This window comes from Hordeum vulgare, chromosome 5H (assembly GCF_904849725.1).
Source record: "Hordeum vulgare subsp. vulgare chromosome 5H, MorexV3_pseudomolecules_assembly, whole genome shotgun sequence".
Taxonomy (NCBI): Eukaryota; Viridiplantae; Streptophyta; class Magnoliopsida; order Poales; family Poaceae; genus Hordeum; species Hordeum vulgare.
The window spans coordinates 28,274,228-28,283,901 of record NC_058522.1 but is presented as its reverse complement, the minus strand read 5'-3'; the positions used below and the strand labels follow the sequence as shown (position 1 = coordinate 28,283,901).

Below are 9,674 nucleotides of genomic sequence, written 5' to 3'. Positions count from 1 at the left end.
ATACTTGGTAAAAGGTGGAAGGCTTGGCCTGTCTAGCCTGGTGTTTTGTTCCACCTTTGCCCCCTTAGTTTCGGCTACCGGTGTTATGTTCCATAATTGATCGCTCCTAACACGATCGGGGTTGTTATGGGGACCCCCTTGATAATTCGTTTTAGATTAAAACTGGTCTGGCAAGGCCCAACATTGGTTCTACATTTGCCCAACATAATGATTTTGTTAACGCTGAAATGCATAGGGCGTCATGAACCCGAGGAGTAATTTTACATAAACAGGGGGGCTAGTGCTGATGGTGTTGGTCCCAAACGGTCTGCCTGCGGGGCCACCGCAAGGAAACTCGAGGTTTGGCACTCGTAGCTAGTTCCATCTGGTCGTGTCCTGAGAACGAGATACGCGACTCCTATCGGGTTCGTCGACACGTCAGACGGCCTTGCTGGATTATTTTTACCTTTGACGAATGTCTTGTGCATCGGGATTCCGGTGATGCTTTGGGTATCTCAGAGTTGAGGTTTTCCACTAAGGAGTCCGACAAGATCGCGAGCTTTGTGATCGAGGATTTCTATGCGGCTTGTGGTAATTTGTGATGGATTAGTTGGAGCACCCGTGCAGGGTTAAGTCTTTTCGAAAAGCCGTGCCCGCGGTTATGTGGCAACGTGGAAACTTTGTTTAACACTGGTTCTAGACAACTTGAAGTTAACTTAATTAAAATATGCCAACTGAGTGCGTAACCGTGACTGTCTCTTTCGTGAGCTCCTTCTCCGATCGAGGACACGGTGGGGTTATGTTTGACGTAAGTAGGTGTCCAGGATCATTCATTTGATCAACAGTAGTTCACGTCCGTTATGCGTAGATCATCCCCCTCTTATTCTTGTACTCGTAAGTTAGCCACCTCATATATGCTTAGCCGTTGCTGCAACCTCACCACTTAACCATACCTCACCTATTAAGCTTTGCTAGTCTTGATACCTTTGGAAATGAGATTGCTGAGTCCCCTGTGGCTCACAAATTACTACAACACCAGTTGCAGGTACAGGTAAAGGTTACTTGACGCGAGCGCGTTGATTGTTCATTTGGAATTGTTTCTTCTTCTTCTTCTTCTTCATGGATCTAGGATGGGTTCCTGGCCGGCAGCATGGGATAGCAAGGATGGACGTCGTTCTTCTTTTCTTGTTTGCTTTTGTCCGTAGTCGGACCCTGCTCTTCTTCGTGATGTTTATGTATTGTATTGATGTGACTCTGATGTAGCTTGTGGCGAGTGTAAGCCAAATACCATATATCTCATCTTTTCAGTACATGTACTTGTAAAGATATCCACTCTTGCGAAACGGCGAGATGCGCTTCTATCCCTGACGAGGCCCTCGTGCCAAACTAAGGATAGGATCGCATCTTGGGCGTTACATACCATGCCTTGGATGCTCCCATGATACCAACTTTGGAAAAAAATAAACGTTTCAAAAAATTCTGATTTATTTTGTGAATGTTCACAATGTAGGTGACCACAACCCCTAACAAATAAGATCCAAATTCGAAATAAACATTGAGAAACAAAAATGACAAATCTAGTGCTAGCATGAATAGTGTCATAAAAACAAAAGCAAAACTAACACTATTCACATCTGGGTTTGTGTTTTTTATTTCTCAATGCACATTTCGAATTCGAAGCTGAATTTTTTAGGGGTGTAGACACATTCCTTCTGCACATTCATGTCTTTTTTTTTCATAACTGTTCGAAACATGAGAGCATTTAAGATGCGGTATCACTGGATTTAAGGTGCCCTATCATGTTTTTCCTCTTTCTTTAAAGTGGTACCATGAGAGCATTTATGGTGTACTCACCCATCTGTTTTTTTTTCGTGGGATCTGTGTATATATTATATATACATCAGTCTGCAACATGGACTATTTCGGAGTGCTGGTGTGAATACGGCCCGGCCCACATGACAACACGATGGTTCAGCCCACAAGGCTGCCGCCACGGTTGCGTAAATGCGGCCGAGCCCGCTGGCACAAACCCAAAAGCTCAAACCTCGAAGCGGGTTTCCGACCCAACAAAGCGTGCAAAACCCGTCAACCCGCAAAAGACCTCCCTCTTTGCCCTGCGGCCTGCGGCTTGTCTCCAAACCCCAAAACCCTACCTCCTCTCCCCGCCGTCTCGCCTCCCCCCCTCCTCCCTCGTCCCGCCGCCCCCATTTCCCCGCCCACCCCAGAACCCTAGCTAAACCGGCCGCCGTCGCCGCCATGATCACCGGCGGCCAGAGCTACGTCTCGGCGCCGCCGGCCTTCTCCGCGGACGGCCGCTTCCTCCTCGTCTGCTCCGGCCGCTCCGTCTCCGTCTTCAGCACCTCCACCGGCATGCTGGTAAGCGCAGTCCCCGACCGCGGCCCTTCACCATCTGCGGGAGCCTTGTCCCATCCGCCCCGCGCGCGGCCTCGCGATTGAAGCCGATGTGACCTGCCCCTTTGGGGTCCGCTGTGCCGCAGGTTTCGGAGCTGGAGGGGCACGAGGGGGACGTCACCGCCGTCGTCGTGGTGCCGCCGCAGGGCAACGCCGCGGCGACCGCCAAGCTCGCGAGCCACTGCTGGACGGCTGGGCTCGACGGTTTCCTCATCTACTGGGACTTCGCCACCGCCGAGCTGGTGCGGAAGGTCAAGGTCGATGCCCCGGTCCACTCCATGGTGAGCCGCTCGCCCATGTCTTATGCCGCGCCAGTTGATTTGAAGTCGAGATACCGTAGGTGGGGCTAATGCTGTTCCTTATCTGAGTGCAGGTGATTCCCAACATAAGCAAAACATTGAAAGTGACCGACGTGTACGCTCCTTTCGCATTCGTCTCTGTCGAAGCTTTGAGCAAGGCGGCTATTCAAGAGAAGGCAAAGGGTAAGCCAGTTAATAAGAAGAAGGAATTGTGGGGGCAGATGAGGATTTATGACTTGACCAATGGGCGCCAAGTGGGTAGTGAACTGGCTCAGGTGAGGTTTTCAGATTTACGCATTCCATTGCCCAGATGAGAATTTATGGCATTTTCTATCCATAGAGCTTCACCATCTCATTATTTTCTTTTATCCAAACAGACACAGAAGCCAGAAAAGATTGTCGCGAGTTGTTGTGGACAATTTTTGGGCATTGCAAATAAGAGACATCTCTATATATGGAGCATACCTACGAAAGATTTCAATCATGACAATATAAGGAAAATAAAGCTTGGTCACACAAAAGAGTTGAGCACCCTGGCCTTCCATCCAAGTGAGAGAATCGTTGCTGGTGGTGATGTAACAGGGAGGATCTTAATCTGGAGAGGTTTTGGAAAGGCCAAGTTTTCTGGAACACATGGTGCAAAGTCTCAAGTTGATGAAGAAAGGGATGGTGTAAGGGGTAAAGATGATGCGGGTACTTGCACTACATGGCACTGGCATTCTAGCGGAGTGAACTTTGTCAAATTCTCTTCTGATGGAGCTTACTTGCTCTCAGGTTTTGATTACTGATGCTTTTACCTTTTATCGATGCCATTTTTATACTGCATTTTAGTCTTGTATGTTGACCCTCTTGTCTAGCCTTGTAACTTCAGTGACAAGCATCTTCTTATCTTATAGGTGGTATGGAGGGGGTTATTGTTGTATGGCAACTAGATACTGGAAAGAGAAGGTATAAGCCACGTCTGGGATCTCCTCTTCTCTTCTTTGTAGATTCTCCAGACTCTTCCATTTCCTGTGTAAGTATCACTTCTTTTACCTCCTGTATGATATTTCAGTGTATTTTTACAAGAACCTGAGATCTATTTCTCCTCAGAGAAGTTATTTGGTGATTTAAGAAGTTATGTGAGATTCCTAGTAGGCACACCTGGCGTGAAATGTGTGGACATGCTTATCATGTAGTCATTTTGCATGATTTCATTGTATCATTTGGTTGCTACTTCTCATCTGCTTTATACTCCCTCCGTCCCAAAATAAGTGTCTCAACTTTGAACTTTAGTACAAAGTAGTATTAAGCTTGAGACACTTATTTTGGGACGGAGGGAGTAGTTTGGATGCATAAATCTGCTTTCCCGCCTTTTATCATGTTGCTGCTAAATTTGTACTCCCTCCATTCAAATGAATAAGGCGTGCACACATTTCAAAATTGAACTTTGACCTAAAATTAGACCAATTAAATGTGGGTTATAGATGCCAAAGATTATACTGTAGAGTTCGCACTTGAAAGAAGTTCTTCATGGTACAATATTTATTATGGATCTATCTTGTGGTCAAAGCCCAAAGAGAAAATGTTGTGATAGTATCAGGTGTAGTTGCTGTCACGGCAGTAGAACATTTCGAAGTAGTACTGTTAGAAGGTTGGTTCACCGATGCCTCTTTGCACAGTAATATTTACTTAGGGATGATGCCGATTCATGAATTTGGGCTCGTACAGCTTCAGGAGCTGATCAAGCAATGTGATTGGAACTGAATGAATAAAGTATATCTGTTGAGCTTTCGCTTTGTTATATATACGTGAATTGTATTTACTTGTAAACAGGGCTGGGATGAGGATGTTGATTGATAGAGTGATATCGACATCTTATTCCACTTTGAATTGTGTCGCCAAGACGCCAAGCTTTTCATGCTATAATTTTTGTTATTTGCAGGTGTCATGTAAAGATAACCAAGTTCATCTTCTAAAAATGCCTAACATGGAGGTCCTGAAAACTGTTGCTGGAATTAAGGTTTGTGCATCAAAATCTGCAGTTCTCCCTTTAATTGTTTATGCCAGCAAATGACGTTGTCAGATTTTGGTTACCATCGTTCGGACAATTATTCAATATGCTTGAGACCTATGGCTGTATATATTGTCTGTGTTTATCTCCCCTTATGGTTTTACCGTCTGTGTCTCCTCAGCTACCGGTTGCTTCCGCGGATTTGAGTCGACGAGATGTGTATGGATTTGATTCCACTAATGGCCTTGTTGCTATACCAACACAAGATTACTGCATACAATTCTACAATTTGTTTGAGAACATTGAGGTTTCAGAGGTAAGACAATCAACTTAAGAGATTTATTGTGTGCAACATTTTAATAAGATTGATTCCAATATTGTTAACCTGCTCAGGTGCAAGTGTGTGAGAGGAACTTTCAGCCTGTTGATGATATTACGGTGTGATACCTTTGTCCTATCCTGCCTCTGTTTAACTACTTAAGTTCTCTTCTTTATAGTATATATGTTTCTTTTTAATGATTTTTCTTCTGAATGGTTATGTTGTATCTTGATTATGTGAAAATATTTCAAAGCACCAAATAGTCTGCTGTAATGTCCTGAACATGGTTGACATACTTGCTGTGTCGTATTTACTACTCCCTCTGTAAACAAATATCAGACGTTTTAGGTCACTAAACTAGTTATCTAAAACGTCTTATATTTTTTTACATAGTGAGTATCATAGATCTATTTCTTTGGGATCTCCGGAATAAACTATTATGTGATATTCATAATTTGTCACTCTCTGTTTGGTATTCACAATTTGACACCTTTCCTTTGTCCCCTTAATATAGATGTACATTTCTTTAGTTTCATTGTCCATTGGTGGCAATTTAATGTGCACTGTGGAGGTCAAGCTTCCTGAAGAAGAATTAGGTGGCCTTGTTACACTGAAATTTTGGAACCAAGGGTCTCGTACTGGACAATTTCATCTGTCCACTGTCATTTATGAGCCTCACAGGTTGGTGTACATGCTTATCACGTCACTGATAATATATAGTAATACTATGTTTTCTGACTCACATGTTCCATAACAGTGATGCTGGGATTTCTGCCGTTGCTTTCCATCCAGGAAAAAACATGGCCGTGAGTTCTTCATTTGGTTGCAACTTCAAGGTGTGCATGTTATATCAGCTTTGTGGACGATGCCTTGTTTGATTCTCTCCGTATCCTGAGTATATTTTGACCTGTAGGTGTGGGTCCAAAGTTTGTCTTTACAATCAAGTGACGGAAAAAGTCAATCTGGTTGGAGATGCCAATCAGTTGGCTCATACAAGTGAGTTGACCATGATTTTCCTTTAAGCAATATATGTTTACATTTAGTTGTATAAAGACTAGTTATAAGCATATTTAGTGTAACTGTTTAATGACCTGTCTAATCACACATATAAAGAGCGATTATTTCATTTATTGCCTATTGATTTGTTAAATGATGCAGATGATATTTTGAATAACTTAATTTTGTAGGAAGAAACCTATGACAGCCGCAGCCTTCTCAGGCGATGGGTCTGTTCTTGCGGTTGCAGCTGAGAGCGTCATTACACTGTGGGACCCTGATAATAATGCACTTGTTGGCGTGATTGCAGAAGCATTATCGGTATTTTATTGTTCTTTATGTTGTACTTTTGCCACTATATTGACATAAGTGATTTGATTTTTCCCCCTCTAAATTTGCAGCCCATTACAAAACTTTCTTTCGCTGGGGATTCAGCTTATTTGATGTCTCTATCTCAGAGTTCAAAACCACAAGTTGCTGTGTGGAATGTGTCAAATCTTTCCATGCAATGGTCTTACACCCTTTTTGCAGAAGGTATAAAACTATGATGGCAAACTTGCATGAAGGCGGAATAGCATCTAGCACATGATGAATGCTTTAAATTTTTCACTACGCATTCTGTTCTAGTATTGGCTAACCCAGTTGTCGAGTTCTGAATCTGTAATATTGGTAGAAGTATCAAGCTGCTTGGTCATGCCAATTAGAGGCGCACTAAAATGATCTGGCACAACCTTGTTGCATCAGTTTTTACTGGTTGCATGACCATTGCTCTTTAATAATTCAGGCCAGTATGACTATTTGGATAAATTTGGCCATCTTCGAGGGCTACCAAATGATCACACTGAAGTAGCCCAGGTCCAGTGTAATACTGTTAACAGATGTGGTTCATGATCCAGTTGTGTCACACACTTGCATCATATGGAGTAAAGCACCACACTATAATTACTTTAGTAGCCCTTGTTCTAGCTTGGTTCCTCGTACCAACACAACTAAATGTTTTCAGGCAAGCACATTTGATCTAGTTCTCATGTTAGTGTTTATGCTTTGACAGCTGCATGTTGTTCGTCAAGTAAGAGTGAATTTGCGGTTCTTTCTCTTCTAAGCTGTCCTGAAGGAGGAGCACCGGCAGAGCAAGATGGGGTAATACTGATTTTTGATGCAGAAAATTCAAAACCGGTTTCCTCCTGGTCTGTAAAGAAGGTATGCTCTGAAAACTTGCTATATTTCATGACCACTAGCTTTGAAGTGCAATATAGACTTTGTGAAAGTGAGCTTTCTGTTATTGCCCACTTTAAGAATTTGCAGTTTAGTAATGTAGTCCGTTAGAGGCGTTCGGTGTGAGGGACCACCTTGTCCTAGGATAGGTTGGGACCATCCCGTGATTTGGTAGATGTGCCCTCAGCAGCATTTTTTGACTAGGCTTATGAGAGGTGGTACTTGGCCAACCCATTCTATTTGTGAAACCAAGCAAATGGGTTATGTTTAGAGTTTAACATTAAATGGTCCATTCGACGACTTGTTCCTCTAAGGTTCTAATCACACACTGTGTGTTGTCTATGTTCTGTTGGTTTTGTTGTTTGGTTTCTTCTCCTCTGAATGTATCTGCTTTTTAAAAAGGGGAATTCAGCAGGGAGTGTATTAATGTGTACCTTCTATTACCTTCTCATTTCTTTCAGGCAAAAGGAGGTAGCATTGCTTTTGTGAAGGCCGATCCCTCTTTGGATTCAAACACTGACGACACAAGTGGAGATGCTTCATTGCTGGTTTATGTAAATGGTTCACATGAATATGTTATCTTTGATCCCCGAAACAATGAGGAGCTGCAAATCAGCAAGAGCACACGGAAAAACATTCAAGCCGATGAACCTGGTGAGTTTGTTGTATGACTTTTTTGCTTTCTTAACCTGCCTTTTCTTATTAATAATCAGTATTTGCTAGTGGAAAGGTTTATATGGCACTTGACTATCACATGACAAGTTGTCATGTACTCCCTCGGTCCCATAATGCAAGACGCTTTTTGATACTAGTGTAGTGTCAAAAAACGTCTTACATTATGGGATGGAGGGAGTATTTATTGTTAAATGTCATCATACCTCGAAGAGACTTTGTGAATATCATTTACATTGTGCCTGGTAAAAGCAATTTTGGCCTATTCCTTGCTGCGCTGGAACTGATAGAAAATGTACTCATGGTCATCTCTGTTGTTTCAGCACCAATCGGTTATGCTTCTATTTATGGAGAACTTCCAAAACTGGAACTGAACAAAGAGGTTTCGGATATTCCATTTATCCCATCAGAGAGACCCTGGGAAACTATATTCACTGGATCTTCTCATGCTCTCCCGCCCCTCACGAAACTGTGTTCTGTTTTCTTGTCATCATTGCTGGAGAAGAGACCAGTTACAGGGGAGTGAGAAGCTTCCGCCGAAGTTTTGTCGCATTATATAATGGTATACTTGCTAGTTGCAGTTGTCAGTGTAGAAGCAAAAGAATGCTGACTCGTGCCGCCAAGGCAAACGGTCTGTGCCCAGAAGACCACAGTATCATGGACATTGATGCTTGTCATGCAACCCGGTGGGCGATGGCAATGGAATTTGGTGATTGGATCAGAGCTCCTTCTGTAGTGATATTTAGTAGTGTCAGTGAATCAGTGTACCCATCCTAGCAATTTTGCCCGTCACAGTTTAATCTGTAATCTGAACTCTTTTGTGATAATTGAGTGTTTTCAGCCAGTGAAGAGTTTGTGGCATGACGATACAGTCATAACCTGTACATCACGCGATATTGACCTGGTGATTTGGAGACTGAAAATCTGTCGTTTCTATTATTAATCTGTCCTTGCACGCATGGTGGACTATGTGATTTGGAGTATATTTCTCTTCATCCATTCCAAATGGCTGACAAACATGCGCAGGCAGCCGGCTATGTAAACCATTTTAGGCTTATATTTCTCAAAGAACTTCACGAATTAGTACAGGAAATTCAGGTCCAAGTCCTTCACTGCTCAATGAGAAACGAAAAATTATGTGAGGAAAAAGGAACAGGGTAAACTTGAGCTCTCGTAACAGAAAATAAATAAATTAGACAATGAATATAACATGATAATTGGATTTGGCTCTGCATCAAATTGGACACACCAACCGTTCGCGAAGATGTGAAGATGTCTGTATGTCTCTGCGAACAGAGGTAGTGGGGCAGTGGAACGGGCAATCCAGCCCTGGTCTCCTCCGTTTGACATATACATATACTATGTAGATAAATACTCCATTCGCCTCAAAATAAATGTGTTAACCTTAGTATAACTTTATATTAGAGCTAGTACAAAGTTGAGACACTTACTTTGAGATGGAGGGAGTAACAATTTAGCATATGTATAACTAGTGATTCCGATTGACATGCATATACTATGTACTCCCTCCATAAACTAATATAAGAGCGTTTAGATCATTAAAATAGTGATACAAATGCTCTTATATTAGTTTACAGAGGGAATAGATAAATAGCAATTTAGCATATGTATAACTAGTAATCACGCACAGAAAAAAAATCGAGTGTTCAACAAGTTTTTATGCCCAACCGATCTTAAAGGATGACAGCTGTCCGCGCAAAAGATGTCAATCTTGCCTCTTAGTCCGGCCGTCTGTGCCAAATTCTTCATTTTTTGTCTCGCACCCTCA

General features: G+C 42.6%; 1 protein-coding gene across 1 annotated transcript; it reads left to right on the top strand.

Annotated features, from left to right (window-relative positions):
* Positions 1 to 2,120: 2,120 nt before the first annotated feature.
* Positions 2,121 to 8,828, top strand: LOC123452779 (WD repeat-containing protein 75). Its single transcript, XM_045129493.1, has 16 exons — positions 2,121 to 2,355; positions 2,478 to 2,672; positions 2,765 to 2,965; positions 3,068 to 3,464; positions 3,587 to 3,705; positions 4,615 to 4,692; positions 4,865 to 4,999; positions 5,077 to 5,121; positions 5,517 to 5,683; positions 5,760 to 5,838; positions 5,916 to 5,998; positions 6,190 to 6,319; positions 6,400 to 6,532; positions 7,050 to 7,198; positions 7,675 to 7,867; positions 8,209 to 8,828. The coding sequence occupies exons 1-16, from the start codon at positions 2,236 to 2,238 to the stop codon at positions 8,409 to 8,411; spliced, it is 2,427 nt and encodes an 808-aa protein (XP_044985428.1). The 5' UTR covers positions 2,121 to 2,235; the 3' UTR covers positions 8,412 to 8,828.
* Positions 8,829 to 9,674: the final 846 nt, after the last annotated feature.

Excerpts from the sequence above, each read along its gene's own strand:
- LOC123452779 (XM_045129493.1), top strand. The coding sequence starts at position 2,236 with ATGATCACCGGCGGCCAGAGCTACGTCTCGGCGCCGCCGGCCTTCTCC. Across the intron at positions 2,356-2,477 it reads GCACCTCCACCGGCATGCTG|GTTTCGGAGCTGGAGGGGCA; the intron begins GTAAGCGCAGTC and ends GCTGTGCCGCAG. Across the intron at positions 2,673-2,764 it reads ATGCCCCGGTCCACTCCATG|GTGATTCCCAACATAAGCAA; the intron begins GTGAGCCGCTCG and ends ATCTGAGTGCAG.